This window comes from Mustela nigripes, chromosome 5 (genome assembly GCF_022355385.1).
Source record: "Mustela nigripes isolate SB6536 chromosome 5, MUSNIG.SB6536, whole genome shotgun sequence".
NCBI lineage: Eukaryota > Metazoa > Chordata > Mammalia > Carnivora > Mustelidae > Mustela > Mustela nigripes.
This window is the reverse complement of record NC_081561.1, coordinates 26,707,998-26,721,032: the sequence shown is the minus strand read 5'-3', so window position 1 is coordinate 26,721,032 and position 13,035 is coordinate 26,707,998. Positions and strand designations below refer to the sequence as shown.

The 13,035-nt window shown below is 55.3% G+C and overlaps 1 protein-coding gene and 1 long non-coding RNA gene across 3 annotated transcripts in view; one reads left to right on the top strand and one right to left on the bottom strand.

The window, feature by feature from the left end:
• Window positions 1-7,891: 7,891 nt before the first annotated feature.
• Window positions 7,892-9,740, bottom strand: LOC132017174 (uncharacterized). The gene is made up of 3 exons (XR_009404189.1): window positions 9,617-9,740; window positions 8,979-9,059; window positions 7,892-8,887 (listed from the first exon to the last, which is right to left on the bottom strand). It is a non-coding gene; the product is annotated as an uncharacterized LOC132017174 (long non-coding RNA).
• A 1,430-nt stretch (window positions 9,741-11,170) lies between these two features.
• The window catches only part of MOG (myelin oligodendrocyte glycoprotein), a 9,445-nt gene continuing 7,580 nt past the window's right edge, over window positions 11,171-13,035 (top strand). Inside the window, exons 1-2 of one of the 2 annotated variants that reach the window (XM_059399706.1) lie at window positions 11,171-11,440; window positions 12,488-12,835. In XM_059399706.1, coding sequence (XP_059255689.1) covers window positions 11,359-11,440; window positions 12,488-12,835 — 430 coding nt within the window. In that variant the 5' untranslated portion in view covers window positions 11,171-11,358. The remainder of the gene's footprint in view (window positions 11,441-12,487; window positions 12,836-13,035) is intronic. The other variant, XM_059399705.1, reaches the window with a different exon arrangement.

Sequence of the window (13,035 nt, the reverse complement as noted above, 5' to 3'; positions counted from 1 at the left end):
CAGTTGGTTAAGCAGCTGCCTTCGGCTCAGGTTATGATCCCAGCGTCCTGGGATCGAGTCCCACCTCGGGCTCCTTGCTCAGCAGGGAGCCTGCTTCTCCCTCTGCCGCTGCCTGCCATTCTGTCTGCCTGTGCTCACTCTCTCTCCCTCTCTCTCTCTGACAAATAAATAAAATCTTTAAAAAAAATTAAAAAAAAAAAAAGAATCAGTTTTCACTGCACAGTGCGGGTCATCTCAACAGTTTCCAAGCCTGAGGACCCCTTGCTGGTCTGCTGTGTGTGTGCCATCCCCTAGGCCTTCCCGAGATGCCCTGTCGCTCACTCGCTCCGGGACGTGGGTATGAGGCTCAGACAAGCTAGAGTGCTCGGTGAGCCTGAGACACTGACAACTGCTAGTGCTTAAAATTTTATTCTGGGAGAGAAGTAGACGGAAGACAAACGATGATCCTGGCCTCCGAGACAGGAAGGGTCTTTGTGTCAGGGGACGAAGGGAGCAGGCACTCACTAAATGTGTGGTCGACTTACAAAGAGTATCCTGGGGTTTTCCCAATTTCCCAGCCCAGGATGCACACTTCGCCCCATCCTCTGCCGGGTGCCACTTGGAACGCCCCAGTGTGGGAAGCAGAAGCTCATGGAGGCCGTGAGCCTCCTCTCCGAGTGCTACGCCCGGACTCTCAGATCTTTTCTGTCTGGGCACGGCTCCTGCACCCAGGTCCAAACTGGCCAGCAAGTTCCCCAGAAGCCACCTCTCCGAGATTCGCACAACACTGCTTGGCCCTTCTGTAACCCTCGCCTTCCTCATTCTTAGAGTGGGGACGATACTGTGTCCCTCCTGCTGGGGTCATAGGGACTGACTGACCAGTCAGCATGTGAGAGTCGCTGGCCCACGGAGGTTCTCAGAAACAGGCAGCTGCCGGCAGGCCCCTAACTTCACCCTGGGCACGTCTCAGCTCAGACACTTCACAGTGGACCCAGAAGAGATGGCCCAGGGGCCCCTCGCTGGCTCGGTTGGAGGAACTAGTGACCCTTGGTCTCAGGGTCATGAATTCGAGCCCCATGTGGGGGACAGGGATGACTTAAATACAGTCTCCACTGCGTGGGGGGTCTCATAGTTTACCTAATCAGTCCTCGTTCAATAGACCCTAAGACGTTTGTAATCTGCAGTTACAAACACACTGCATTGAATCATTTCAGGGGCACCTGGGCAGCTCAGTTGGTTGAGTGTATGCCTTCAGCTCAGATCATGATCTCAGGGTCTGGGATGAGTCCTACCTCAGGCTCCCGGCTCAGCGGGGAGTCTGCTTCTTGCTCGCCGGCTCTCCCTGCTTGTGCTTTCTCTCTCTGACAAATGAATAAATAATTTTTTTAAAAAATCTGTTTGAGGAGCGCCTGGGTGGCTCAGTGGGTAAAGCCTCTTCCTTCGGCTCAGGTCATGATCTCAGGGTCCTGGGATCGAGCCCCGCATCAGGCTCTCTGCTCAGCAGGAAGCCTGCTTCCCCCCCCACACACACCTCTGCCTGCCTCTCTGCCTACTTGTGCTTTCTCTCTCTCTCTCTCTGTCAAATAAATAAATAAATAATAATTTTTTTTTTTAATCTGTTTGAATAACCTTATACATACCTCATTTCCCATGTGTGGAGTCTGCTTCTCCCTCTGCCCCTCCGCACTGCTTGTGCTCATTCATGTGCTCGCGCAGTCTCTCTCTCAAATAAATAAAATCTTTAAAATATGTTCAATTGGGGTACCTGGGTGGCTCAGTGGGTTAAGCCTCTGCCTTCGGTTCAGGTCATGATCCCAGGGTCCTGAGATCGAGCCCCGCATTGGGCTCTCTGCTCGGCGGGGAGCCTGCTTCCTCTTCTCTCTCTGCCTGCCTCTCTGTCTGTCAAATAAATAAATAAAATCTTTATAAAAATTTGAAAAAATATATGTTCAATCAATAACAGAAATGAATTGTGCATAAATTTAGCTTTGTTGCTAAAAATCACATCTCCAGACAGAGTTCAAGCTGGGGCAAGAAATAAGAAGGTATAGAAACCACAACAAAAGGTATAGAAATGCTAGAGGAAGGCCAGGGAACCACTAGGTCATGGTTCCCGACGAAACACCAGGAATAAAGCAAGCCTGCGCCCCTCTGCCCCGCCCAGCTCGCATGCCTGGCAGAGGGCGCGTCTGCACCTGCAGCCTGGGCGGCTGGGTCTGGCCCACCTTGGGCTCCTCTCAGCTCCGCTGGCCTCAGTATCCTCCTCCTAGTACTACTATGGGATCCACTTATTGATGGCACATTACTGTAAGGGACAGGGACAACCATGGAAAGCTGTTTTGAGGACGTTAAAAACCACATGAGGGCAAAACAGTATTTCCTCCCCCGACTGGCACTTGATTCAGATGCTACACAGCAGAGGGTCCTCGAACAAGACTTCATCGGTGGGTCAACAGGCCAGTAAGTGTAAGCCGTGGGCAAACCTCACGGACGGCCTCTGCGCGCTCTCACCTGCGCCCCTACGGCTGATCTTCAGGCAGGTCGGGGGACCCAGCGCCGGCCACGGTCCATCGTCGGAGCAGTACGTCAGTGTGACCAGTAGATGGCGCCGGTGACCAGGCAAGCCTGCGGTCCCGTCCAAAATCGAGCATTTCCCCCCAGAAGCCGGTCCTGCTGGTTTGTTTCCTAACTTAAAAAAAAAAAAAAAAAAAAAAAAAAGACCATTTTTTAAAAAGTAGAACCATAGAAACCCAAAGCTATTGCGTCCACATCACCCCTACCCACCCCCCAGACACACACGTCCGCATTCAATTCCACACTCACCAGTCCCCGTCAGCTCTTCCTGGCTTCTTAAGAAGCCGGATCCCGGTGGAGGTGATGAAGTTCTAGAACCCAGGTGGGGTTCGGTGGGCTGAGGTCCGGAGCCGATGACCAAGAAAGAATTCTTGAGACCTCTTTGGTGCAAAATGGTGGTTTACTAAAGCACGTGGACAGGACCCGTGGGCAGGAAGAGCTGCCGCCCCCGGTTGTGAGGGATGGCAGGTTCCGTACCCTGCGGTTGGGGGAAGGGGAGGGATGGGAGGTTTCAACCGAGCTTTCATATGCTGAAGAGGGCCTCCAAGGTGCCGGGAGCCCACCATTGTCTTTTAGCAAGCTATTAACATCAAGATAGTTGGAGACTCCCGTCTGGCAGGATTGTGATCTCTGCAAGTTAACTCTTTGTTTCTCATTTACGGCGGTCAGGGGTGCCTGAGGACTGTTACACTTATTACTGAGGGGAGCGGGTGAAGAGGGGGTGCAAGGTGCCAGCTTTTGCTCTGTCCTCAGCCAGCCTCCTGCTCCCTCATCAGAAGGCATGACAGCAGCGGGCTAACTGAGCTGCTTAGGCTTGTGGGGTGCCAGCAAGTCAGTAACTGAATCAACAGCTTCAAGAAGCACATTAAAAATCTTACACCCACCTGGGTGGCTCAGTGGGTTAAAGCCTCTGCTTTCGGCTCAGGTCATGGTCCCAGGGTCCTGGGATCGAGCCCCACATCTGCTCCCTGCTGAGCGGGGAGCCTGCTTCCCCCTCTCCCTCTGCCTGCCTCTCTGCCTACTTGTGATCTCTGTCTGTCAAATAAATAAATAAATAAATCTTTAAAAAAAAAAAAATCTTACAAACATATTAACATAGTTGCCCCCCCCAACACACAGACACCCACAGTAGTTTTTCTGGGGTAAAACCGTAAGTACGTTTGCCTTCTTCATGGGGTAACTTAGTAAGACCATTTCCCCTGCTGCTGAGAATCAACCGCAAATGGGAACCAAGCCCCTGGTCGGTCAGAATGGCTGTCAAAAGGTATTAACTGAATTTACATTTTTAATAGGGAAGAAGGAAAACAAATACACAAAAATAAACATTTTTCAGGTTTAGAAACTAAACATTCCACATTTCTTTGAAAATAAAGTTATTACTATGTTCAAAAGAAGGTTCAACGAAAGGACTCAGTTTAGTTCAATTTGATTTGGCTCAAGTTTTAATTTTAATTTTTTTTATTTTAATTTTTTTAAAGATGGACTCATTTATTTGAGAGAGAAGGGGTGGGGAGGAGCAGACGGAGAAAGGGAGAGAGAGAATCTGGGGACAAAGCCCCACTCAGGGCAGAGCCCAACACGGGGCTGACTTCAGGACCCTGAGACCAGGACCTGAACCGAAATGGAAGAGTCAGAGGTGCCCCTGGCTTGGTTCAGATTTTAAAATGTGGACTTCAGCTTCCTAATTTGCACTCAAAGGATCCCTGAGTGTCTTAAGAATTCTTTCTTTAGTCGTCGGCTCCGAACCTCCTCACCCCACCGAACCTGACTTAGGTTCTGGGACTTCATCAAGTGGTCCCCAGGCTTGTTCACTGTCCCCATGTACACCTTGGCCTAGAGGCAGAGACCTGTCTCCTTAGGGGAGCAGGAGGGTGGATGGTGCACAGGATGAACACTTTTCCTGGACCTATGAGTCCAGCTAGTAACAGGGAGAGAAGGGAGCAGCGAGGGGAGGGAGGGGACAGGGCCCCAGTGATCTACCTTTGTGTCTGGTCCTGAAAAGCAGCAAAGCCACTCCCTGTCCATTCAAGACAGCCACCCCCCACCCCAGGCCAGCCTGGACCCTGAAGGGCCTCATCAGCACACAGACCCTTGATCCAGAGTTCAGAACCACTGATGTCCGAGTCAGCAGATTGGCGTGATCTAGATCAAGTTCAGGTGGAAGTACTGACCTCTGGGGCTAGACTGCAGGAAGCTGCCCACAGCCCGACAGGGAGAGCACGGAAGCTGGGGTGCCCTCCGCCCCTCGCTCCTCCAGCACACTTCCTCTATTACTACCCGCCTGGGAGACAAAGTCCTGCCCCCAGGCCCCACTTTTTGTGCACAGCGGCCGCTGGGATGGTCCCAAAGGGTGCAGAGGCAGGACGGGCACGGCGAGCACCACGTGCCCCGGGTCTCCGTTACTGCGCACGTCAAGCCCTCGGGGTGGGGGTGGGGAGACAGACCCCAGGCCACAGTTAGAGAAACCGAGGCTGGAATTTGCATCGGACACTCAGGTGCAAGCTTCTGTGCCCCGTCCGGGTGTGGACGCAGGGTCGTCCAGGTGCCGGACCGGGACTCCCGGCCAGAGCGGCAAGAGGACGACGGACCCCCACGCAGTGCTGTCTGCCGGGAAAGGCTGTAACTGCCAGGCGGCGACAGGACAGGACAGGCAGGAGGACCGCTGCCCGGATCCAAAACGTTCCGCCGCGTCGGGCAGTCCCGTGGACACCGGCGGGCCGGGGTAGGGGTGCTGCCCAGTGGGTGCGCGGCGTCCTGGCCGAGCCGCGGCGGGGAGCCCGGGAGGGGGTGCCGACCCGGACCGGACCAGCGCGGCTCTCAGCGCGGCAGCCGGTTCTCAGCTGGGGGACGTGATGTTACTGTTGCCTGGCAAACCCCGGGCGCGCTCGGGCCTCCGCCTGCGGATGCTGCCGCCTCTTCTCCGCCCCGGAGGCCCTGGCAGCCAATTCTCGGCGGCGCAGTCATGACGTCACTGTTGCCGGGCAAACAGTGGGTGCGGATGCTACCGCCTCTTCTCCGCCCCCGGAGGCTCGGGCAGCCAATTCTAGGGGGCGCAGTCATGACGTCACTGTTGCCGGGCAAACAGTGGAGCGGATGCTGCCGCCTCTTCTCCGCCCCCGGAGGCTCGGACAGCCAATTCCCGGCGGCGCAGTCATGACGTCACTGTTGCCGGGCAAACAGTGGGTGCGGATGCTGCCGCCTCTTCTCCGCCCCCGGAGGCTCCCGCAGCCAATTCTCGGGGGCGGGGTGATGACGTCACGTTGCCGGGCGAACCGGGGCGCGCTGGGGCCTCCACCTGTGGATCCTGCCGGCTAGTGCGCGAGCAGCGAAGGCGAAAAGGAGGCGAACTGGCCCGGGGGAGAAAGACGGGGAGACGAATTCTATTCCTGCAGGCTCGTACAGCTGGGAATAGGGTTACCTGGCCTAGCGTCCTGAGGGGCTCGGCCTGACGGTCCCGCAACCGGAGGGACGGGAGGCCCGGGGTGCGGGGGTCTGCACGGCCTCCCAGGGCCTGCACCCGACCGCTCTCCCCCACCAGGGCCCACAGAACCGCTCGCTGCCGCTCCCGCGGAGCAACCCCTTGCGCCGACGTGCCTGACTCACCTTAGGACGAGGTGGATGCTTTTCTTTGTAAAAGAGGAAAATACAGTTGAATTTCGGAATAGGACCGGGGAAGACCCGAAACTGGGAGAAATGCTGATAGGTACGATGTAAACCTTCGGCGGAACACTGTTGCCCCTCTTCTGCCCTGTGGGTGTCCCTTCGGTAAACCCAGCAGTGTGCACAGAGGCCCCTGACCACCGCGACACGCATGCTCCCAGCTGGTCACCTGCGACGGGTTGATTCGGGCCGGCCCACCTATGGAACACCTGGTCAAATGGACGGAAATCAGACCCTGCACAGCCCCCAGTCACGGGGCCTCCGGGACTGTCCAGACCAACTTGAACACACATGCTACAGAAATAGAGCCACGAAAGTGGAAAGTGGAAAAGTCAAATTCCTCTTGATAGTTACGCCGCGAGAGGCTGTCCCAGACGAAGAGTCAGGGTGGGGGGGCCGTGAACATAGCCCGGAGTGTTCGCTGTGCGGGATCACAGCTCACGGGGAGCCATGCCCCTGGTTCTCGGCACTGCAACAAAGGGTACACCTTGGTGCACCGCGATTCATCGGGACTTAGTAACATGACAAATGCACACGCTCCTGGGACTAGCTACTCCCCTCACGTGGAAGGCAGTGAACCTCCTGGGCACTTGGCCAGGACAGACACCGCCCTCTGCTTACACGAGGAGGAGCCAGGCACTGTGGTGCTGGGGTGTCGGGCTTCTCATGCTGTGTCCTCACCTTGAAATTCTCAGCCACCTCACCTTCCAGTGTGTGCTTTGTAAGTGAGGTCTGGAGAGACTGCCCCAGGGCCTTGGAGCCCAGTCTCAAGCTTGGTTTCCCTGGTCACGCTTCCCCCATCTGCGGGACTGGTTTTCAGCTGCCTCCCACTGTCCCCAGGAGAGGCCGCCCCACTCCGCACTGTGTTTTCCCAGGAGGGGTCAGGGCAGAGGGAAAGGAAGGGTCAGGCATGCACCCCTGTCTAGACAAGCCCGGGGCAAGTATCAGTGTCCTGAAGGAATGTGACATTAAATAGCAAAAACGAGAACGTGACACCAAGACAGAGCACGAGTGAACCCACACAAGAAAGGAAAGGCTTCTTTCATGCTGTTTGGACAAGGGGCCTCAAGAGTTTTACCTAGTACCAGGCGCCTCACAGTGTATAACTGACCCGAGCAGACCAATACTCATTAGCAAATTATATGGAAGAGCAAAAGGTTGAAAATGGTGGTCTGACACTCTGTGACTTCTGCCCTTAGGCGACACATAACTAGAATCTCTCTCTTCCGGCTCAGGTCATGATCTCAGGGTGCTGGTATCAAGCCCCCCATCAGGTAGGAGGGCCTCCCACCCACTCCCTGCTCAGCAGGATGGGGGGGTGGTGTCTGCTTCTCTCTCTCCCTCCACTCCTGCCCCCACACCACTTCTGCTCTTTCTCCCTCTCAAATAGATAAAATCTTTTTTTTTTTAAAGTATATAGCTGCAATGTAATTGGAATATAATTTACATGAAGGCAAGAACCTGTGTTCCTGAAACTTTAATTATCAAAGCCTAATACAAAGCTTAACACATAGGATTTCTTTGAAATATGTATTTATTTAAATTAATTAAACACATTTTCATTTAAGCTGGTAAAACAGACACTTAAAAAATGGAAACAACCTAAATGTTCTTGGAAACCAGTTAAGTTTAATACATTCATGTAATAAAATACTGTGTCGCTGTATAAAATAATTAATGAGTATGTTCATTAGGTACTAATACGGAATGGTCTCTAAGAGGAATTATTGCCATTTATGGGGCACCTGGCTGCCTCAGTGGGTCAAGCAGGTGCTGTTGATCTGGGGTTGTGAGTTCAAGCCACATGTTGGGTGTGGGGCTTACTTTAAAAAGAAAAATTATTACCATTTGTGTTTTAAAAACTGCAAGGTGAGGGGAATGATTTCTCCTGGAGCCTCCTCTAGTGGCCAATACGTGGAAAGATTCAGAGAAAGAAGGCGCTGGACGGCTGGAGGGAGGTTTTCAAGGGACATTATTTTATGCCTTTTGGATTTTGAAACAAAGCATATGAATAACCACAAAAATTAACTTTTTGCAAGTGCAAGGGAGCTACATCATGTGTTACTGTGGAAAGACACCTTGTTAAGTGGCCACAAGAAGCGGAACAGGGTGTGTGTCTCCTTGGTGGGAGATGAGAGCCGGACGCCGAGTCCGGAGGGCTCACACGGCGCTCTGACGGGTAAGCCCCCGAGGGGCTGTCTCTCCCGACGTGCTTCCTACCAGCACAAGGACAGCCGGTCAGGAGCCCACGGTCGCTGGGTACAGCATCCCGGTCCCCCGGCATGACTGGGGGCCTGGGCTGCCATCCGACGTGGTGGGGGAGAGGTGCAGAGAAAACCGAAGCGGCCGAGGAGAGAAGAGCACACAAGAACAGCCCAGGAAGGCCTGTGCGGTCACGTCCCTGGCCGCACAAGGTCAGGTAAAGCCACACTTGAGCACTGAGGGAAATGCCCAGCTCTGAACAACACAGGGCGGCTTCACCCCATCCGCTCACCCCCTCCTCTCCACACCTGCAAAAACCGACGCTCCAGCACCCGGAATTCTGTAAATGGTGATGCCACTGGCTTCTTTTACCCGGTGGCCCCCTCCTCTTGTTCACCTCGCCTTTGCGCGGAGACCACGTCATCCCTGGGACAGCTCCTCCGGCTCCAGGGGCCACCCGCCTTCCAGAGACCTGAGACGGGGGAGGACCCGAAGGTGAGTGTGGCTCGGGACTGGTGTGGTCCCCACAGGTGCCCACAGGTGCCAGACTGCGGAGGGAAAACCTGCTCAAATTCCATCCCTGCCGCTCTGTGGTGGTGTGACCTGTGGCACGTGACTTCATTCGCGTGCTTCTGTTTCCTCATCTGTAACATAAGAATGGAAATAGTTTAACATTGGTTTCGCTGTTGTAGGATTAAATGAATCAATACAAGCAAATCGGTTAGGATGGCACCACAGGGAAGCGCCCAGTAAGGTGTTTCTTTGGTGTTTGTTTTCAGAAACACTGTGAGTTCTCCAAAGTGGCTTTGATTGGCTAACTTCTTTTTTTAAATATTTTATTAATTTACTCAACAGAGGGAGAGAGAACATGTAAGCTGGGGGAGCAGCAGGCAGAAGCAGAGGGGGAAGCAGGCTCCTCACTGAGCAGGGAGCCCGAAGCAGAGCTCCATCCCAGGACCCTGAGATCATGACCTGAAACAAAGGCAGAGGTTTAACTGACTGAGCGCCCCAGGTGCCCCCAGTCGGCCAGCTCTTGGCCCTCTGCTCTCCCAGCCCTGCACCCCACCTGTCTCCCATCCAGCTTTGACCACCGGAGGACAACTGGACGACTTCCAGCCCTGCCCAGGGAAGTATCTTGCCCCTGGGGAGACACTCAGGCCAGCGCAGAGCCTGCCCTCCCACCTGATTGACCCCTCCCGACCTTGGCGGTCACCCTCACGGCTCCAGAGTGGCCAGCCTGCGTGTGCCCAGCTCCAGCCGCCTTGCGGGAAGAAGTGACAAGCCATTCCGGGCTCAGCTGACCAGTCTGTTCTCCTAGCAATTCAGGCTCACCTCAGACAAAAGCAGAAAACGTACACCCCAGTGGGGTTCCTGGCCCTTGAACAGTGCCGCCCAGTGTAAGTTCTTGCGTTGACGACAATGGCCCCTGTGTGTGCTGTCCCGCGTGTTAACCACTAGCTGCGTGTGCTGCTGGGCATTTGAAACACAGCTGGTGATCAGGGAACTGAACTTCAAATTTTATTTAATTTTAATCTGAACGAGCACTGTGGCTAGTGATGGTTGTGTTGGACGACACAGTTTTAAACTGTCCATCCTGACTCTTTTTTACAGCCTTACTTTAAGATTGGCAAATGCGCTTTTCAAATTTGGTGACTGATGTGAAAATGTTAGGGCTCAAGAGCAAACAGCCAAGAAAGAATTCTTGAGACATTTTTGGTGCAAGAGGGTGGTTTATTGAAGCAGGGGGGCAGGATCTGTGGGCAGGGAGAGCCGCACCGGGGTCAGGAGGGGTACCCTTTATAGACTTCCAAGTTGTGAGGGGTCCAAGAGAGCTTAAGTCACTAAGGAATTTGGAAGCAAGGTTTCCAGGACCTTGAGGAGACTCGCTATTGTTGGGAAGGGTCATTTATTACCGTCCAATAGAACCTGAGTCATGAGACCCTTCAGATGTGTATCGGTGGGCCATATGCTGGGGGGCTGGTTGCCAGATCAAATCCTGGAGGTTTGGAGATAAAGGAAATTTCTGAAGGAATTTTTATATGCTAAAGTAGACTTACAGGATCCTGAGGGTCAGGATAATGTTAAGCGAAGGTCGCCCTCTGCTCTTAGCAGGGTATTAACGTCGAGGCAGCTGAGCTCCCAGGGGAAGGTCACTGCCCGTTCCAAGGACTTGTCAGTGGACTGTGGGCTGTAAGGAAGTTTAACTTTTTTTTCCTTTGCTCTCGTTCTCCCCGTCAGCGATGCCGCTGGTCCTACTCTTCATGGAGCTACTGAGTCTACGGGCAGGAAGAAGGTCTCACTTCTCCCTGTGACAGTGAGGAAGTCAAAGCATGATGCCAAGGCCGGGAGATGGGCCCTGCCGGGGCCTCCCTCCTCCACGCTGGCCTCTCGGAGCACAGGCAACGCTCAGCTCACGCCCTTCCCAAATGTGTTCTCGGGGAACGGGCCCAAGCGATCCCGCACACATCAGAACGGAAGGAAGGCAGCCCAGCCGTGTGTCGGAGAGAGGGCAGTTAGAGGTCAGGGAGATTGCCGGGCTTCCCCTTCCTAAAACCCACAACAATTCTTCCCCCTTGGCAGACAGCAGGAAGAGAGGGCTTGAAGGAACCTCACAGACCATAGGACAGCCCTTCCTGAGGCCCAGCGAGTGGTCACCCCCAGAAGCCCCAGGAATGCTGGGCTGCAGGAGGGGCTGGGGGGAGCCAGTACCAGGCGGCCTCTGCTCCAGGCCCTGGTCACCCCCTGGGTCAGTAGTCCTTTTGTGTAAGTGCCTGGTGGGGCTGACTCGGCCGTTCGTGGGAGCACAGCTGTGGCACAGCCTGGAGGAGGCCGGCCTCCTGGATCCTCCCTCAGGCTTCGTCAGAGGCAGGGGACATGCACCCCGAGGGCCTCTGCTTGGCCTGACCCTGCTGCAGGGACGCTCTGTCCCCAGTCCTCGCGGAGATGGCTAGTTCGTGGAGGTCCTGCTTGCCTGGCTGCCTCCCCTCCCTGGTCCTCCTCCTCCAGCTGTCCTGCAGCTCCGCAGGTAAGACTGATCTTTATTTCTGCCTTGAGGCGACCCTGGGTTCACCTTCAATTCATCCTCAAGGTGCATCGCACATTATCTGTCCAAACCCTGGGTGTGCTGACAGGCTCCCTGCGTGCTTCAGCATCGGGCCCGAGCTCCATAACGCAGCCATAAGGCAGCCCCAGCCCAGGTCTCCTTGAGCTTATCCAGACCGACCTTTCCCGCGTTGCCTCCTCCGACTGATGACTGCGGACTGGAGCGGCCGTCAGGGTGGACCGGGAGGAGGCGGTGCCCATCCCCTGATAAGTCGCGATCTATGCTGACTGGCCGCGTCCCTTCGTGTCGGAGAGCTCTCTCCCACGGGATCGGGCGCTCGAGTTTTCAGAGGAGCCCTGCTGCCATGTGCTGTCGGGTGCTGGGGCCCATAAAGGAAAAACATCCAGAAGACAGGCTCTCCGCCTCAGGGAGATTCTCCCCTCCCAATAGGGGAGGCCCAGCCCCACTTACCCCTTGAGAAATCCTAGCAGGTGTCATGGGAAACCAGTCTTCCCTTCTAGGAGCTCTGAGTCTGGCTGACAGACACACTCCACGTGGCAAAAAGTTTGGGAGCCTGGGCTGAAGGCACAGAGGAGAGGAGGGAAGTAGAGCCGCCCCAGTGGGGGACATCTAGGGAACAGCGTGTGAACAAGGACCAAAGCAAACCCACCAGGGGAAAGTAGGGAGCGGCTTGGATAGGTTCAGACAGGGCCCACCCCATCCCCCGTCCCAAAAATTAAACTGCAAGATGCCAGGACCACATCCCGTGATGGGACCTAACAGCTGGGCTAGAGAGTCAGCGATGGAGACAGCCAGCAGGAGCAGCTCTGCAGGGTGGCCACATACTAGAACCTTCCTCCCATCCAGGGCGCTCGCACCTCTGTAACCAGGGATTTCCCCTTCCTGGTTCAAGAACTCCGTCTACAAATCAGTGTCTTCTTCCTTGGCTCTAGCACACAGCCCTTCCCAGGACGTGTTTCTGTGTTGAGGTCCCGTGACTCAGTTTTTTTTCTTTGGTGTCTTGGACAGGTCAGTTCAGGGTCATAGGACCGGGCCACCCCATCCGGGCGCTGGTGGGCGATGAGGCCGAGCTGCCGTGTCGCATCTACCCTGGGAAGAACGCCACAGGCATGGAGGTGGGCTGGTACCGGCCCCCCTTCTCCAGGGTGGTCCATCTCTACCGAAACGGCAAGGACCAGGATGCAGAGCAGGCGCCCGAATATCGGGGACGGACCGAACTGCTGAAAGAAGCCATGGGCGAGGGGAAGGTGACCCTCAGGATCCACAACGTGAGGTTCTCCGACGAAGGAGGGTTCACCTGCTTCTTCCGAGATCATTCCTACCAGGAGGAGGCGGCCATGGAACTGAGAGTGGAAGGTGAGTGTTTGAGGGGGCGCGACCTCCCTGAGACTGGACCCTCTCTCAACGGAGACGCCACCCTGCGGCTCACAGCCCCCGCTGTGGGACAGGGGGGTGCGTACACTCACAGCCGGCCAGCTGGGGAAGCCGGGCCTGAGGCAGGGCGAGGAGGCAGCAAATGGCCTGGACCCGGGAACTGCATGAGGGCCGTGCCCCCC